This window comes from Poecilia formosa, unplaced genomic scaffold (genome assembly GCF_000485575.1).
Source record: "Poecilia formosa unplaced genomic scaffold, Poecilia_formosa-5.1.2 Scaffold630, whole genome shotgun sequence".
NCBI lineage: Eukaryota > Metazoa > Chordata > Actinopteri > Cyprinodontiformes > Poeciliidae > Poecilia > Poecilia formosa.
Genome location: NW_006800569.1, coordinates 18,369 through 36,807, shown reverse-complemented (window position 1 = coordinate 36,807; position 18,439 = coordinate 18,369). Strand labels below are relative to the sequence as shown.

The following is an 18,439-nucleotide window of genomic DNA, read 5'->3' as shown; positions in this document are numbered from 1 at the left end:
GCAACTATTTATAATTGCTTGTTTCATAAGATTAAAAGTGCTTAGACTTGATCTCTGTCTCCTGTTTAGTGGCTAACATGACCTCACACCTCTGTCATAAAAAAAAAAAATCAGAGCCCAGCATCTCAACATAAGCTTATGTTGCTATTATTTCTGGGATTTTAATGCATTTACAATTTACAGCTTATCAAAGGCAGTTACCAAAATTGCTGTTCAGGAAAGATAGTTAAACTGTCTTTTTTTAATTATAATTTAAGGACTTTTAGGCTTAGAGAAGCAACAAACACAAATCTACATAGAAGAGAAAAACTCTTGAACAAAACAGAATTGAGTGAATTTAGGGTCAGAACTTTAAATTGTTATTACAGGGTCTACTAAAGTAATTCACCTAAATAACATAGACCTTATGTGTATGTTATTTATTTTTTTATTCTTTTGACAGTACATTTACATTTACTATGTTGTACTACGTCCATTTAGTCTGAAGATTTAGGGAAAAAAAAATCTAATTCTTCTGGGTTCAGTTGATCTGAACCCAGATCAGAACTAGCTGCTGCCAGTACAAGTTAAATTGCTTTGTAAAGTTTTTTTTTTCAGTTGAGTTTCAGAAGGTGGTCATATTGGACTTTGAGATCAGAGTGAGAAACAACATTGTCATTGTCTGACTTAATTTTTAACTTCAAACCTAAACTGCATTGTACAAACAAATTGCTAAGTGCATATAAAATGCTTCTTTTTCTATGATTTGTTCATTTTTATAATATTACATACGTGTTGGAATGCAGCAGAAAAACAGTATTTTTTGTAATTTAACACAACGTTCATAGATAATATCACAGCTTTTCTTAATATTATGGCCCCTTACTTAAAATGTGACAAAATGTAAATAGATTAAAGTTGGCTGCTAACAAGTCAACATTGTTTCACCATTGAACTTTATTTCAACTAAACATTTCAACATTTAGTTGAAACAAATTACACTTCAGGTTTGGCAACAGCTAAGAATAAAAAGACGATGCCATATTCAAATATGAAGGCAGTGTAAAAGTTCTTTTTATTAATTAGACTCAAGCAAGACTTAATCAACCAAAGCAAACCAGGAGGCACAGTTTGAACAACCAGCATTTTATTGCATGTTAAGAATGCTCACGTCAGTCATTGCCACTGACTACAACAGAGTGGCCTACGTCCAACAGACAAGGAATGATGAGTTTACAGACTCATGGAAGTGATGAATAATTATATTTCTCTGTTTAGAAAAAACAACATATGAGAGGGAAAAAGAAAAAAAAGCAAGAATAGAAACTGAACACCTTCTGCAGGAAGAGACCCCAACAGTTCCTGGGTTAGTGCTCACAACCCTGCGCTTCATTTCTTAAAAAGAAACAAAAGTGTGATGTGAGAACTGGAGAAATGTGGGGGGACGGAATGATGGCAGGTTGGATGTTGGTGATGGATGAAGTGATGACATTTTTAGTAAGTGTGTGTGTGCGTGTGTGACAGAGAGATATTTAGAGGATGGACTGTTAGCAGGGCGTTTGTAAATCCTGTGACATGCCTGCTGTACTTGGATTTTGACTCTGGCAATTACCAGATTAGGGGAATTGAATGAAAAAAAGTGTTTAATCTACATGACATGGGCGAGCACATGTAAGTGATGTGTGGGGGCTGAAAAAGAAACATGAAAAAAAAAAGCCATTAATATTTTTACACCTCGGCACTGCATATTTTTCTTCCTTTTTTTCTAATAATTTCATAGAAAATATCATTAGATTGATAGTGCACCCTTAATAGTAATGATATGACCTTCCCCACAAAATCTGTGTGACCCTGGGTTCAGTCATGCAATGTACCTCCGCCTCGGAGCGGAAACACGCCATCTCTAACATACGGCCCACAGAAGGCAGTGGTTGGACCGACGAAAGGAAGTATAAAAAACAGCTCAACACAAACAGGGAAGGAAAACTGTACAAAATGCTCAGGTCAGTGACAGAGAAAAAAAAAGTGTTTTTCTATAATATACAATTTGAAAATCAAAAATCTGGCCCATTCCCACCCAAAGGATTATTTTCCCCTTTCATTTTGATGTAAAGCAAGGATTACTACATAAAATACATTTGCAGCAATCTGCTATTCTGACACATACAGCAGTTTCTTTTTCTATTTCGTACTTGATACAAAAGCAGACGAATGGATGTGACCTCAGAGAGAGAAAAGCAAAACTTGAATTTTGAGCTCCCTTAAAACAGACCCGTCAGCCCAGAGGAGGAAAAATCACTGGACAGGGGAGACACCGCCATACAGCTGGGTGATGTACTTCACATTAAATCATGGTTTTAAAAGAAAAAGAAGCTCTGATTTCTGTCCTTTTTACTTTGTTTCTCTATACATGCAAGCCGCACAGCTAAGTCAAATGTTTATTTTTCTCGCCGAACCTAATCGCTCCCTGTAGGTTTGAGCCGAGGTATGCGTCCTAACTGTTTTCTCATGCTGTTATCTTTAGTAATGTCGAGCTACACATGCTGAGAGTGATCTAATCTACCAGTGCTTCCCTTTTAGCCCTCCCCCCTTCGTTACGAATACCAAACAAACTTGGAGTCCGAAGGCCGAAGTTCTGTGGATCAGCTCGGCCCCATTCTCACGATCCCGGCCCGGCTGGAAGCGACCCGGTCGTCCCACAGCTGCCTGGATATTAAATATGTCTTCTGGAAAACCACAGATCAACTTTCTTTAGTTTTTTTAGATAATGAGGACAAAAAGCAATAATTGCCATAAAAGTACCTTGTACCCAGCTTATTAGTTGACAGGAGTGTTTTTTTTAATATAAAAAGCAGTAAGTTGACAAAAACTAAACACAATCATAAAGTCTTGACCAAAGAAAATCCAAAACAAAACAAAGAAAGATGAGAGTGATATACAATCATTTTAAAGGATACAAACACAGGAAAGAATCATGGTGTGGTCCAGCTGAAGAACATGAATTTGTTCACATTGTTTTTCCATGGACCAGAATACTTTTTGTTCCCACATCATTTTTCTCCAAAGACTAAAGATTTCTCTGTTTTGGTCATCATGTAGTCAAGCCTGCCAGCTCCTCCCATTCACTTTTGGACTGCAAAGCATCACTGCAGCTCTCCTGTTTGAATCAATCCCCTTTGGTTTAAATCAATAAGAATAAAAAAAGAGTGAAAACACACTTTGAGAAGCGTTTTGTTTTGATTCTGTAGGCTGGCAGAATGAATGGAGAATATTTGGCCTTCTTTGCTCTTGCATCAGACGAGGCATGAGCCGCTGTGAGATTCTTATAGTGGTGTATATCCTGGAACTTAAAAAATGCCTAATGTCATACATTTTTTGCCTGTCATTTCAAATGGAAAAGTAAAATATTTACAACATCAAATTTTTCCAAACAGCTGAACTTGTCTTTTGCACGACATCACCTTTGTTCTGTATTTCATTAAAAGAACTTTACACCATTTGAATGTTACATAATTTGCTTTTAAAAACCTCAACCAGCAACCTGCCCATGCCTACATGGAACACACATTTACTTTGTAGTTTATCTTTGGTAGTCACATGACAAGATATCAAAACACACCGACACAAAAAATGCCAGAGGTGACCCAAAATAAACCTGAAACTAAGAATAAATAAAAGATTTAAAGTGGTTTATTGCAGTCTTGAAATGAACAATCTCCTATATGCATCATTTAAACGGTTGAAATGTATTTTTGCTGCATCACAAATCACTGATTCTAATTTCTGGGGGCTGAACAGAGTCGTTGGTGCACAGCTTTATATTTGCTGTCAGATGCTGGAATGTGAAACGTTCGCCGATCCCGGGATCGTTACTCTCTGTGTTCCATCTGAAGTTGCATTTTACTAACGCTCAAAACTCGCAACTAGTCATGCAGGTGATATGTAAAAACAATGGGAAACAGGGATTTATCTTCAAGCGCCGTGTGAAACACCTGCACAGGGGGAAGCAGACGCGTTTGATTAACAACGGCTGTGTTCAGGAATCACAATTAGTTGGTCTAAATCATTATCTTTGCCAGTGGACACCTGACATTTTCATCATTTTCATTTGGCTTAAAAAGAAAAGAAAAAGAAAAAAAGACACCTTGTAAGTGATCAAAAATCATGTTGCAGCTCAGCACGATGTGCCACAAGGGGCTGTTTTAAAGAATAATTTCATAAGGATAAATCATAACCTGCATGATTTCTCTGTCATTCATTCGCATCTTAAATTAAACTTCATTGATGCGTGGAGAGAGTCTTCATTATGAGTAGTGCATTGCTGATGGACTTCACGGGCAGGAGGGACAGAGACGCAGAGGAGGGCAGCTTTTCTTCAGTTCTTTTCTTTTTTTTATGTTGTTTGGAAAGAAACTGGAATAAATGACAGAAAAATACTACTTGGTATCTACCATTCTGCTTCATGTGTGTATATTTTTTTCTTTTTTTAAAGAACAGCATGAGAGGAAATTAAAAACATTCATCATCAAGTGGCGACCGCACGGAATCTCCACAGCACGGGCATGAGGTCTGATCAGTTTCAAAAAATAATCACAAATAAAGATGCAATATGTGAAACAGCATTGAATAAATTGACATTTTAGAATCTTCCTCTTAAAACCAACAAAAGACACTCCCACCCCCCAAAGAAAAAAAAGCTCCCTCCCATTTTTGATGGAATTAAACATGTTGAAGGCATTGACAATGAACTCATTCGCTCTCCTTCATGCACACACACACACACACACCGTGTAAATAAATGTCTTTATCTCTCTCTCTGGTCACATGTGTGTCTGAGAGTGTGGTGGTGGGAGTACAGAGTCCCTCGCAGTCCACTGAGTGCAGTCCGTCATGGCTGCGCAGCGAAGGTTTGACCTCAAACACTTTGGTCCCCGCCCCCTCCCCGGTACCAAGCCCATCCATCCAACAACGTTTGTCTTCACTGTTTAAGAGGTTACTGAAATCAAAAGGTAGAAAGCAATCTGAACTCAAAAGACCCCCCACCCCTCCACTTTTCCCACTTTTTTACTTTCTGGCTTTGCAATGGCACTAAAACGTCAGTCTGCTTGGAGCGACACTTGAGAGACTGAAGTCCAGCCTTCCCGTCTTCCAGAAGGTCCCTGGCCTTACAGCATGTCGTCATGGCCCACATCATCATCATAATCTCTGTGGTGGTCGAAGTCCGGACTGTGATTGGCGGTTGTGACCAGGGAGAGGGGTCCGTCGTGGTCTTCAGGGTCCAGTGGTTCCTCCTTAACGCTGATGTGATGCCTACAGGAGAGTTGGGAGGAGAGCAGTGAAAGTGGTTAGTGTCTGACACTAACCAGTCACTATGCAGCTTTAAGTCTAGAATTTGCTAGAAACATTTCCTAGGTAAGTAAGAAACACTTTTGTTTTGTAAAAGGACAAAAATTGATTGGTTTTAACATTGATTTCTTGTAGAAATAACTTATCTTTCATTTACCATGTCACATTTTACCCATCAGTATTTTGACTGATTTTATGAGGGCCATTTGATTTCATTTGAGAACAATAGAAAACTTTAAATTCAGATTGAACTAGACTTACAACCAACCTCGTTTCTACAGATCATTTGTTATGCTATTTTGTCTACTTCCATTGTCAAAGTGGAAATCAAACTGACCTGTACCATGCCGTTCCTGGGACAACGGTTAGGATGGAGCTACTTACGTCACACAACACAGAAATTAAAAGCCAATTCCAGAAAAACATCACTGCTTTTGACAATCACTAGAAATACTAGTGCATCACATTTGTCACTGCATTAGTATGACACCTCTTTGGGAGGCCCAGTCAGAAATGCTATGTGGAATACGCCAGACCAGAAATTAGCACATAGAACCGCATAAATCCAATGCAAACAAGGAATATCAAGGCCACTTTTGTATTTTCATGGAGCCATGTCCACAAACTAAACAATCTGCATGTTGTCTAGTATCAACCCTTATTTGACCTTTCATGAAAGAGGCGGGTTGTTTGTGTCACGAAAAGCAAAATACTTTGTGAAGATGCTGACTGCAGCATCTTTGCTAGAGATTCTCAATATTAGGTGGACTGAGAACCGAACGTTCTCAGTCCTAACCCTAACCCTAACTGGCTGAAAGGCCACTCAGGCATTTAGCAAATAAAAATAAAAAAGCCCAGGCAACAATTAGTGAATGCACGGGGTGTGGGTTATTTTTGGCATTTAGCAAATAGAAATAATTGTGGTAATTATTTCTATTCCCATAAAACAGGAAAAGTGTTTTTTCTTTTTATAGACTATGTAAATATATGATTTCAAATGTATTTTAGGCAAGAGGATAATAATCAGAATGCCTTCATTGTCATTGTGCAAAAGCACAATGGAATTTCATTTCAATGCAAAAGGACCAACAAACAGCATAAGACAAGGAAGCCAAAACACCTGTGAAATGGCCCCCCGCTGTGCAGCACCTGCAGTTTCCTGGCCGATTGTCTGAACTGAGCCTGAACTGCTCACTATGGTTTTTGCCCATACTTATTTTTTGGTGTAAAAAGTCACTAAATGTAGTGACAAAGTAACTAGAGGAGTAACTTCACACATGTGTTTGCAGATATGAGCTGGTGGTTGGGGCAGAAAGTAGCAGATTTTCAGATCTTTGGGGAGGTAGATCGGTTTCTCATGTAAGTATCGGCTGATCTCCCAAAAATACACTTAGAAAATCCCCTGTTCTAAACTCTGGAAATTAAAAGTCACTTCCAGTATTGCTTAAAGGATAATAATTTTAAATTAAAAGCCCAGAGTACCATGAAAAAAATAGAAATTTAAGTCCAGACAAGTGTACACTTTTGAAAGCGGGAGTATTTATAATGCTGACACCGAGCCTAAGTGATACCTGTGTTGATTCTCTATATAGACGAAGAGGCAGGGGAACAAAAACAAATGTGTGGCTTTGTGGAAAAGAGGTGGGAGGAGGTTTGCTGGAACTGATGATAATTTCAAGCTTTCTTTTGAGGTATTCCAATCCCCGGCAAAAAAAGCTGCAGGCTTTTTGTTTTCCACTTCCATGGCAAGCGACAACAGAGTATTCACTTACGAACTGATAAATGAGGAGGATTAACAACGCGAGGCGAGCAGAGTGGGTGGTGAATGGACTCTGCCGTTGTCAGTGGAGGAGGATCAGCGGCGCACTATGTGTTGGCCCTACCCCTTCCACCTCCTCCTTCCTGTTCGTTAACATGCACAACCTGCAAGGCGGGTCTCAGGAGGACAACCCCGAGCCAGGCTTCTATCATTAATCAACTTCAAGCAAAAACACAGCAACCAGACACTGGCGTACATGCTTTAAACTCTGGAATTAATGCATATTTTCAACAGCGTGTCAATAAAGGCAGGATGAGGGGGAGAGAAAAGGCGCACGAGTACGCCGCACAACATGGTGATAAGAAACAGAGGCTTTATGAGAATAATATCGCTGTCACTTGTAAACAAGGCAAAAAGCACGAACCGCCTCCTTCTACCTTATCGTTGTCGTCGCCTAGGAAAAAGAGACACTGAAGAGATGAGATCTGCCAAATTTTTCATTACAGAAACAGAGCAGGAATAAAGCGCAGGGGGAAGAGGAGGCCTGGTGGTGGCAGAGAGCAGAGAGAGAGAAAAAAAAAAAAAAAAAATATATATATATTATGAGCAGCTGCAGGGGACTGGCTTGCGGCCTGCGGTGCCAAGCTGCTCACAGAGGAGGCTGAGCGGTGTCAGGATGAGGTGCCGGGCTCATTTACTACAACAACAAGGGACAACTGGCACCTCACTCTTCACAAAAGCCCAGATTTGATTCTCATTTTTAAAAATGTTTTGTTTTCACACCAGGATGCCTTGTGTTGATTTGCAGCTATTGTGATGGAGGCACTCATATGTAAATGAGCTGCCATGTTTTGGTGTTAAATTATGAAAAGGAGGGCAAAAAGTAAAGTCAGCTTTTCTATCATTTTCACATCAAAGTAACTCCACAAGTGCCGTAGCCTCAGGTCTGACTACTAGCTGCGGGGCAGACATGAAATTGTTATTATTATTCTATTGAACTGCGTGCTGAGTCTACACTTTACTCATAATTAGCTTTCTCTGTATAGTTGTTTCGTTTTTTTGTCGGTTGTTTAGAAGTGTGGAACCTGCAACACTTTGAAAGCGGCCCCACAGGTACACTGCAAAAACACATGGTGCAGATTAACTGGAGTTTTTCAAAGTAAAGTGAGTCAAAGACATGAAGAAAAATATTTTCCCTGTTTATTGGATCTTGTTTACAGCATACTGTGTCTTATGAAATTATTTGTACACCTTAATCTTTTCAATACTTTGTCACTCAATTGCAAACTTTCATGCTGGAAACTAACACAAAGTCTCCATGTTTGGTTCCCTGGAACCGGATCCAAACATGGAGAAGCAGCATTCAGTTTCCATGCTCCACAAATCTGGGACAAACTTCCAGAAAACTACAAAACTGCCAAAACACTGAGTTCTTCTAGATCAATGCATTCACTCGCAGCTGTCCAACTTTCAAACTTGTTCTACCATCTTTGTATCATCTCTGACCAGCCTTTATGTCTCTGCTAGAGACAAACCCTTCCACAGCATGATGCTGCCACCACAGTGTCTTTTCTCAACTAATTTCCACCCCACATAGCATTTCAGACGTTGGCCAAAACCACTGGCCAAAATGACCTTTGTCAAGTCGAGTCAAGTTTATTTTGTATTATTTAAGTCTCCTATGGGATCAATAAAACAGTTTTGAATTGAATTGTATGGAACATTTCAGCAACAAGGCTTTACACTGTAAAAACATATAATAGTAACCTCTAAAAGGTTTTAGCCTCGATTATAATTGTTTTCATCATTTTTACAGTTTTCTAGAAGTTTGTTCCAAATTGTTGAAGTGTATAAACTGAATGTTGCTTCACCATGTTTGTTTCTGGATCCTACTGATGCAGAGCAGACCAGAACCAACCTTGCTGTGTCACAACAGACAGATGTTATTTATAAAAAGCACAAATCATTTTCCTTCCACATTACATTCCTTTGCAAGCACTTTAATTTCTTTTCATTCATTTCTTCACAGATAAAGGTTGTGAGCTTCTAAAGGCTGCAGAGCAGCAGAGGGGCAGATGCCGAGCAGGCTGCCTTCAGGCCAGCACACCCATCCTGTCTCTGCCTTTCCTGTTCCACAGCTATGCTCAGAGCTGTGTTCACAGTGATTAAGGATGGCACTTTCCCCCATTTGGCCATGAGCTTATTACTGCACCTTTCTCTATCTTTTTTTTTTTGGTTTCAGGCAGAATTTTCCCCCTGAGCTCTTACATTTCATCCCTCAGTCGACCCGCGCTGCTCATCGGTGGTCCGCCCCTCCACCCCCACATCTGGAAACGATGCAGCGTGTGGGTTGTTATTTTAGGCTTCAAGCAACTTAGCAGTAACTCCTATGCAACAAGCGAATGGGGGAGCTGTGGTTTCCAAGCCCACCGCAGCTTTTCCTACAAGACAATCTTGGAAGCTGTCTGTTGTGTTTTTTTCTTTCAGAGGTGTTTCTGGACGCAGCACAGCTCAGGTTCGTCTGTGCTGCGTCGGAGGCCAGGCCGCTTTGTCCCTCTGCTTTCTCAGATTTTGTAAATTTTTGAACAAGCTGGGCCGATGATGTGGTTCAGTCTCTGACAGTCAGCAGGATGCATGAAGCAAAGTTCATAACTTGCTGTTAGAATAGCAGAGGGTGTGGGGGGCGTCCTGTCTCCTCTTCCTGGCTGTTCTAGCTTTGAAAAGGTGGAGTTTCCTTTTTCTGCTGGGAGGCCTGCCACAGTGCTGGCCGTGACCCGACACACACCACTAATACCAATCCTCTCCCTTAAATGTATTGGCACTCTGACAGACTCTGTGTGATCTAATGCCACAGATCAGGCGTATTTAGAGAACTCTGCATGGACAATAAAAGTGTTTTCTGATGACAACTACACTGCCTTCCAAAAATATTCACATGCGCTCGGACTACTTCACATTTTGCCAGGTTACATATACAAACTTAATTGTATTTTAATATGATTTTATGTGACATACAGAGAACAAGTAGTGCAGGACTGAGAAGCACTACTGGATTCTAGTAATTTAACAAAAATGTTCATAGGCTGACCCTAATATTCAATTTTAAAACTCATAGAAGGGATGATTGAAATAAAAGCCATTTTTGAAAATATTTTTCAAAAAGTATAATTACTATGAAAGAAATGCTGAGATTTTATTTTTAAGCCATACCTAAACCTAGTCTGTACTCTTTCCATTTCTGGATGATGTATTGCACTGGACTTTACTTGTGGATACCAGTGTAAAGGGGGCTGAAGCAAAATGCTAAACTTTTCAGTTTAAATAAAAAAAGTTTAAATAAAAAAAACACAATATCAGTTGTAACTAAATGTGAAAAACATTAAAGACTTTTCCAATGCAGCCAAATTTCATTTTTACTTTCGTCACACCTGGATTTGTTCTGCTAGGAAAAAAAACAAAAAAAAAAACAGTGTGTGTCACTCACATAGCTGGCAGAGGCGAGCGTCCCGGGCTGCTGTCACTCCCGTTGCTGTTTTCATGGTCCATCGCTCCATTCATCTCCTCGCGGATGGCGTTGGCCAGGGAGTTGAGTGTGGGACTTCCAATGGAAGCAGTAGTGTATAGAGGTATGTTGTTTTCTGCCATTGAAGCCTGGAGATAAAAAAAAACACACAACAAAAGGAAAAAAGCATAAAATGTGAAATGGAAGATGGTTGTCAACGATTTCACAGCTGCTCGTCACTCTTGGAAACCTAAAACACAAAGCTTGTGTGGACAAGACAGAGGAAGACTTCTTTCCCTCCATCTTTTGATGTTTTGAAGCAGCATGAGATGAAGTCACTTATTATTTTTACCTGGAAGGCAGCAGAGAGAGTTGGACCGTAGCCCAGGCTGGTCTGAATGTTCTTCACTAGGGCTGGACTTCTGTGAACAAAGAAAAATTAAGTTATGACCCGCAGACTCATGTCTCACCTAGCATACAGGATCTTGTTTCATAAAGAGAAATCGATGCACTTTAAACTAAACACATTTACTGATGTAGTAATGTGGATATCAAGGCTATAGTCCTGAGATGTTCAATCACTTTACATGCCACACTACTGGATTTCAACGTTTAGCTTTTCAAGGGAAGGAAGATGAGGGCTTGTGAAAGCATGATGGCTGATGAGCTCAACACAAAAAGCATGATAGCAATATTGAGAAAGAGGGAGGAAAGCATGCAGGGTGGGAAGGCACCGGGGTGGGGGTGCTTACTGTACAAGCAGCTCCTCAAACTTCTCATCGGGGGCGCATTTCCAAGGGCGGCCTCGCTGAACGTGTCGGCCGCTTTTAAACTCCTTGACGTCAACAGTCCAAAAGGACCCAAACTCATCCTCTACTTGCACAAAGCACTTATGACGGGAAAGGTTGGTGCGAATGGCACCCTGGGAAAGCAAGCCAGCATGGAGTTGAAGGAAAGTGGGTGAAGGCGGTGGTGGGAGCAGGGGGGAAAGGGCGAGCGATGCAGCCAGATGCAGGGCAGCAGAGATGAAAGACAAACACACAAACAGACACAAGGAGGAAGGGAAAAGGGTGAGGATCACAATGAAAATGAGCCATTTTGAGTCATGAGGCATCACCAAAAGGGCTTCCAAAAGCATAAGTGGCAAGGATGAGGTGGGAGGGTGGGCACGCCAAAGTAAGCAGGGACTTTGCACATTATGGCACACAGACAATAACATTGAGCAGCAGCAGGCGGCAGCTCCCCCCCCAAATCTGTCAGTCAGCTGACAAGACAAGACACTTCGAAGAGGGCAAACATACCCGCTGATCTTTTGAGGCCGTCTCTTTTGGAACTCTATTTCGTCGACTGTCCACACAGCCCCTTTAACGTTTTCTACTCGCACAAAACACTTGTGAAGACTAAGATTATGCCGGACTGCGTTCTGCGGTTGATGTAAAAAAAACAAAAAAGGAACAACAGGGATACAGTACATTAAAACATTTTGACAGAAAACTGATCAAATATATATCAGAAAAATAAAGATACAAAACAAAAACTTGTAGAGGGTGGTCCTTAAAGTTCTTATTAGCAGTGAAAAATTAGCTGGTCACTCAAACCAGGTTTGCTCAAACCAGCAAACCAGCTGATCGGCCAAGTAAAGATCTGCTTGGCTGATCTTTACTTGATTCTTAAACGCACATTGCCAAAGATAATAAAAATTGATAGAACATTAGAAGCCTCTAGCACTCTAGTGTCCAAAGTGGGTCCTGGAGGGCCGGCATCCTGCACGTTTTAGTTCTCTCCCTGGTTTAACACACCTGGATTAAATGATGGCTGTTAGACGCCTAAGAGGAACATTGACAAGCTGAAAAGGTTGTTTCTACCACCAGGGAGAGAACCAGAACATGCAGGATGCCGGGCCTCCAAGACCCACTTTGGACAGCCCTGATCTAGCAGAACTTGGCAGGAGACTAAAGGCTCTCCCAGACGGCCTCATCTTATGTATTGAGATCAGCTGTAGTTGATGAAAATTGCAGCATCTTGTTTATAGGAAGGCATCACAGGCCCAGGTTGAACTAATTTGCGTAGAGCTCTATGCGTTGTATTGTGTGATTGGTAATGAGTTTGTTACTGTATTTTATGCAGCCATATGCTCTGACAACAATGTTGATATTTCGCTTCAACTAGTCCAATTCCATCATTTGGTTTTTGTATCCGGAGGAATGCTTTTCAGACATTGTGAGGAATTACAGACATTTGTAAAATTCTTCACAAAATGCCTACAAAGATTGTGAAATGGCTAAAAACTGGTCTGACCCAGCTGGTCTGTGCTGTTGTATGAAAGGTGTGGGCGAATAACGAATGTCCCACCACCACGTAACTGCGCGGCCACCGTTTTGTTTTTGGTGAAGTACAGGAGAGCTCTCAGGATGCAGTTTTGTGATTTGAATCAGGTTTCAGAGCAGAGACGTCGCTTATTTAAACTGTCTGGAATACACAAGACTGCTTGCTTTGATCATAAGATATAATATCATAAGATGCTCAGCAAGTTTAAATTTTGTTTTGAAATAATAGAAAAAAAACAGGTTTATATGGGGAACCGCTCTCTTTCTCTCATACAGTGCGATGTCACCCTCATTTTTTAAATAAAACACTTCATGGCCAGCTGGATAGCTATTAAATATGTTTTGGATGATGTTCTTATAGCTTGTCACCTTATAGAGACAAGCTATAAGAGACAAACAGAGTTTGGAGGTCAAAGCCTCCAAACTCTGTTGCTTATTTCACAGCAAACAGGGAATAGGCAGGAATAGGCAGGAATAGGCAGGAATAGGCAGGAATAGGAAGGAATAGGCAGGAATAGGAAGGAATAGGAAGGAATAGGCAGGAATAGGCAGGAATAGGCAGGAATAGGAAGGAATAGGCATAATCCTGCTGCCAGAATTCTGGCGGCAATTAGATCTAAAACCTCAAACATGTTACACAAAATATTCTTACTGACCAGAACATGTTGGGGTCACTTTGGTTTCCTTACCATAGTGCCAGGAAGAGCAATCACAACATAAAGGTTCAGCAAAATAAATAATGAAAGGAGATGTTCATAAATCATCCTTTTGTTATTCCAGAAGCAGCAGAGTGGGGGAAGAATCCAGTGTTTCTAACGCCAGCAGGCCCCTATGGAAGAGCTGTCAGCAACTGTGTGAGCTGACAGAGGACACGGGTGGAGCGGGGTGGTCTGTGTGTGTCAGAATGTATTTATGTTTGAGGTGTGGTTCAAGCTGCTTGTGACTGATCAGTCTTGGCTCAGGTGGTTGTGGGGGGGTTTTTCAGTGTTTCATCAGTGCTTTTCTACTCGGTACGGTGAGTTTATGGGGCCAACGAGGAGCGCCACCTTCTAAAGAAGAGTGCAAGGGGCTCAGCCAAGGCTTGTTGGCAGTGAAGCACTATGTTTGGCCAGTGCCACCCACCGACAGCACATCCAGGAACACATTACCAGACGACTGTTTCTTTTTCTTCCCCTTCTTTCCCTGCAGGTTGTTTTTCTATTTGATTGTGTATTTGTACAAAGGGTGGTTCCCCTGGACGGAATAGCTGGTGCACTGTTAGAATCTGAGTAAACTCTTTTTCTTTAGCCTTCATTGGTTCACATTCAAAGAAAGATTAAAGACAGAAATGTTGATAAATGCTTTACCTTCCATGTTGCTGCGTTGCGCCTAAAATATGCAAACATTCGCGTGAACCAGTTGTAGATTTCATTTAGTGTTAGCTGCTTTTCCGGAGATTCAAGGATTGCCTGGATGAGGAGCAAGCAAAAGAGACAAACATTTTACGCTTTATGCCTGCTTCACCAAAAAAGACCACAACCCTAAAAATCTTTGAGAAAAGTCAAGCAGTGCATATGCGAGTTGTCCTTTGGAGGAAAAACAGACAACACAGATCAGGACTGTGAAGAACTTTTAATTTAAAAACCCACATTTTCCTTTTGTGGGTGCAAATGAAGGGGCGAGCAAAAAACATTTCTTAGGCAGATTACAGGACAGCAATTATGAACGGCTCAGATTAATTCCTGAGATCCCAGATTACTGTGGTTGAGCGATAATTGACTGGCATCTTAAAACAGGTTGTATAAAATGCACTTGGTGGCAATTGCCCTGGCTAAAATATCCTAATGAAAGTAAGTCATCAGATATGTCTGTTCTGGCTAAACTGGGCTCAAATATGAGAAAAAAGGGTGGATTAAACTGACATAATATAGGGTGTAAACAATTTCAGTCATTTAAGAAAGAAACAAGTGGGCTGCTTACCTGTCTTATTAATGAGGCATAGGTGAATGGTGGCCTAACATCTGCATTCATGTAAAACTCCTTGTTCTGACCGATATCTGTACACAGGAAACAAGATCAAAACATTGTGAAATACACTAGAGAACAGGCTCATTTTATGTATATTATTACCTCTGAACTTTTGGCGTTTTGGTGCGCTGCAATTACAAATTTAAATTGATTTTATTTAGTGTTAATGTCATGTTTTCAGTCACATGTAAAAGTTACTTATGAGGTGGAAGGAAACCAATATATGGCTTTCAAAATCTTTATATGAGAAGTGAATTTTAATGCTTTGTACAATTATCTATTGCTGCAATCACAGCTGCATGTCAAGTTTTTAGTTTTGGACTTTGACATGAGGGTGAGTATTTACCGTTTATCATAAAAAAATCTTATAAGGATTTTGACAGATTGTTGTCATAATAAATTTCAATTAGACTTAGACTTATTTTATTGTCATTGCACAAAGAAACATACGTGAAATTGGCAATGAAATAGCCAATTGGCTTATTATTAATTAATTAATTTTTGATGGTAAATAATAATAAAAACTGACAGTATGATGAGAGATGTTATTTTTGCTAGTTTTTCTGCTGTCCCAAAAGAGCATCAATTAATATATGACCAGAAATATGATTACTGACATGAATAACACGTCTTTAAGTAAATGGCGTTCTGAAGAAGCCTATTTCAAATGGGCATGTTTTTCAAGAACAATATTTGCCACATATTTACTTAATCTTCATCGTAACACAATAGTGTTACGATGAAGTATTGTGATAAAATTATAAGTCCATATTACTTGCTTTGGCTAGGCCTTTTCTAACAGGTGAACGTGCTTTGACATTCTCTGGCTGCATGTTCAGTCAGAGGTTTACCTGCACCTCAGTCCACAGTATTCAGCAGGCTGTAACACTTTTCTTCAGTATTACTCTGTATTTATTTCCATCATAATTCCATCAATTCCAATTCCATCATTGACTCGCTTCCCACCACATATAAATGGGAACGTTCAGAATATGGTTGAATTAGATAAATGTACCTTAATTGTCCCATTATTTAGCTCAATTTAACACAGGTAGATTTACTAATTAGGTGACTTGTAATGGTGGTTAGTTTCACTAGATGTTGTTGAGGGACATCAAGGTAAAGGAAGCTTAATATAAATGAATCACACTTTTGCACCTGTTAAAAATACCCTATATGCCTTAAACCTAACCCCATATAAACTTTGAACCTTTTCCTTATGCCTCAAAATCTGATGCTAACTTTTCTTGGTTTCTCACATAAAACCCAACAAAAACAATCAAGTTTGACGTAACTTGACAAATGTAAAAAAGAGAAAGCAAACGATACTTTTTACTTATACTTATAAGTTTCTGCAAAAATCCGCCATACCTGGGGAGATGGGCATGTTGTACTTTTCTGAGTAGCGTCGTCGCATCGGCCCCACGCTGTGGAGGCTGTTGGCTGTGATGACGGAGTGGGTCTGAGAGAGGGGCGTGAGGGGCGCTGTGGGCGTGGTGGGGGTCTGCGGGAGGCTCAGGGGTGGAGAGGCCTCGGGTGCTGACTTGGACAATGTGACGTTGGACACGAGGTTGAGCTGAGGAAAGGAAAACCAGACAGAGCAGAGAGACTTTGAGATTAAAACATTTTTCACCTTTCAGCAGCATTGTTAGATTGAATTTGAGTTAGGTGTGGGCATTTATTGTATCGTTTATCATTTATTGTGATTAATTTCTTTCTCTCGCCACCGTCTTCACCTCATTCCCAAATATTTGAAATCCCCCAAAACTGTCTGAAATGTCTGGATCGCTTGTTTTACCATCCACTGTTTGTTTAATGAGAGTATTCTATCAATAAATGTAAAAATATGATTTAATGCAATTACTGTGTATAGTCCAGTGACAATAATCACTTTATTTGTGAGATTGATAAAAAAAATGTCTTATCTTCACTTTTACTATTATCACAGCACTATCACAAAATAATCTGATAAAGCTTTAAAGAGGCAGTAGTGTTTTCCAACCACATAATGCCATTTTATAGCATGGTAGCTATGTTTCCTTGAGTTGCTATAAATATGCTATATATATCAAATATGGCTAAAAATTGACTGTGTAATTTAACGGCTTGAAATTGGGCCTCTGTCTCTTTCCGATGCTCCACCTTCAGGAAGTCAGCACAACATGGCTCCTCTATTAACTCTTTAACAACATTTTGACCAGCGTTGCACTGAGATGTAGCTCGCATAATGACCTCAGCAGATTTTTGCTAATTGCTGCTGGTTAGTCTTAAGGAGCTGAGTGGAGGAGCGCGGGGGAGGGATGCTCTGTAAAGCTAAAGCTCTGAGGCTTGGAAACTGCAGCCCTGAAGAGGAGCTTCATCCTAGAAGGTGATGCTAAGTCCACCCAGGCATTTTGCACAACTAAATGGTTGCTTTGGAGAATAAAGGATTTTGCAAGTATGCATGAAACAATGCATGTGATGACGGAGTGGGTCTGAGAGAGGGGTGTGAGGGGCGCTGTGGGCGTGGTGGGGGTCTGCGGGAGGCTCAGGGGTGGAGAGGCCTCGGGTGCTGACTTGGACAATGTGACGTTGGACAATGTCCAACGTCATTGAAAAAGAGAATAACTCTCTTTTTCTCATCAAAAAGAGAGTTATTCTCTCTTTTTGATGAGAGAATAACATAGCATGACATAAAACTCAATAAAAGTCAATTTTAAGTAACACTGCTCCTTTAAGTCCATATTGCCTAGTCTGGACAACTCATCCTGATTCTCACCTACTGCTTAATAAAAACACCAGAGGAAGAAGCCAATCTGGGCTAATTACAAGCTGAAATTGTATTGTGAGAACTCTAATTAGGAGGTGCTTACAGAGGTGATGTGATGATTAACTACTGGGCCTTAGCGACCTCCATCATTAGGTCCATGAGGCCATTGTTAAGAAGAACCTACAGCGTCTTCAGAGGCAGCACTTTGAAGAGAGTCTTTGGTTACAGCGCCGAGCAGGGATGGGTCAGGTCAGCCAAGGCGAAAGAGGGACTTAAGAAATAATGGCTACAAGGTAAACTAATTATGGCAAGTGCTCCAAAGGTACAGCATGGTTTTCTTTTTTCCCCTTCTCCTTCTGATAGCCGCAGCAGCAGCTCTGAGAGCTAAGCCTCTGTACTGGAGCAGTCAAGTGGAAAATTCTTGCCTGACCCCATGCTCCAGCTATTAATTGGCAGGAAAACTAATGACACATATACATATTTTTGCAAAATTGTTCTAATTGCTAATTTGCTTAAGGAGGCCGGTTTCCAAATTAAACATGATTTAAGACAGAGACAGGAAAAAGGAGAAAATACTGAATGTGAAATGAAAAGAAAGATGGTTTCAAAAATCTGACATGTTGATTGTAAGGGATTAGAAATTGGATTTTTACACATAATTGGGGTGAAAAGATAATTTTTGATGCCTGACACTAGTGGGTAAAAGATGTGTTACAAGTAGAGACGATATAGTTTTAACAAGCATGAGATAAGACAAGGATAAGACAATA

General features: G+C 40.4%; 1 protein-coding gene across 1 annotated transcript; it reads right to left on the bottom strand.

Moving 5' to 3' along the window:
* Nucleotides 1–1,109: 1,109 nt before the first annotated feature.
* LOC103130386 (forkhead box protein P1-B-like) lies at nt 1,110–17,816 on the bottom strand. Its single transcript, XM_016665883.1, has 8 exons — nt 17,811–17,816; nt 16,292–16,529; nt 14,873–14,949; nt 14,260–14,361; nt 11,888–12,009; nt 10,939–11,008; nt 10,569–10,735; nt 1,110–5,289 (listed from the first exon to the last, which is right to left on the bottom strand). Exons 1-8 carry the CDS (start codon nt 17,814–17,816, stop codon nt 5,145–5,147), a joined length of 927 nt encoding a protein of 308 aa, XP_016521369.1. The 3' UTR covers nt 1,110–5,144.
* Between the last annotated feature and the right edge of the window lie 623 nt (nt 17,817–18,439).

Bases quoted from the DNA above. Each gene is read 5' to 3' on its own strand.
- LOC103130386 (XM_016665883.1), bottom strand. The intron at 14,362-14,872 runs GTAAGCAGCCCA...CTCCTCATCCAG, and splicing joins ATGCCTCATTAATAAGACAG to GCAATCCTTGAATCTCCGGA. The intron at 11,009-11,887 runs GTATGTTTGCCC...CTTTGTTCACAG, and splicing joins CGGCCTCAAAAGATCAGCGG to AAGTCCAGCCCTAGTGAAGA.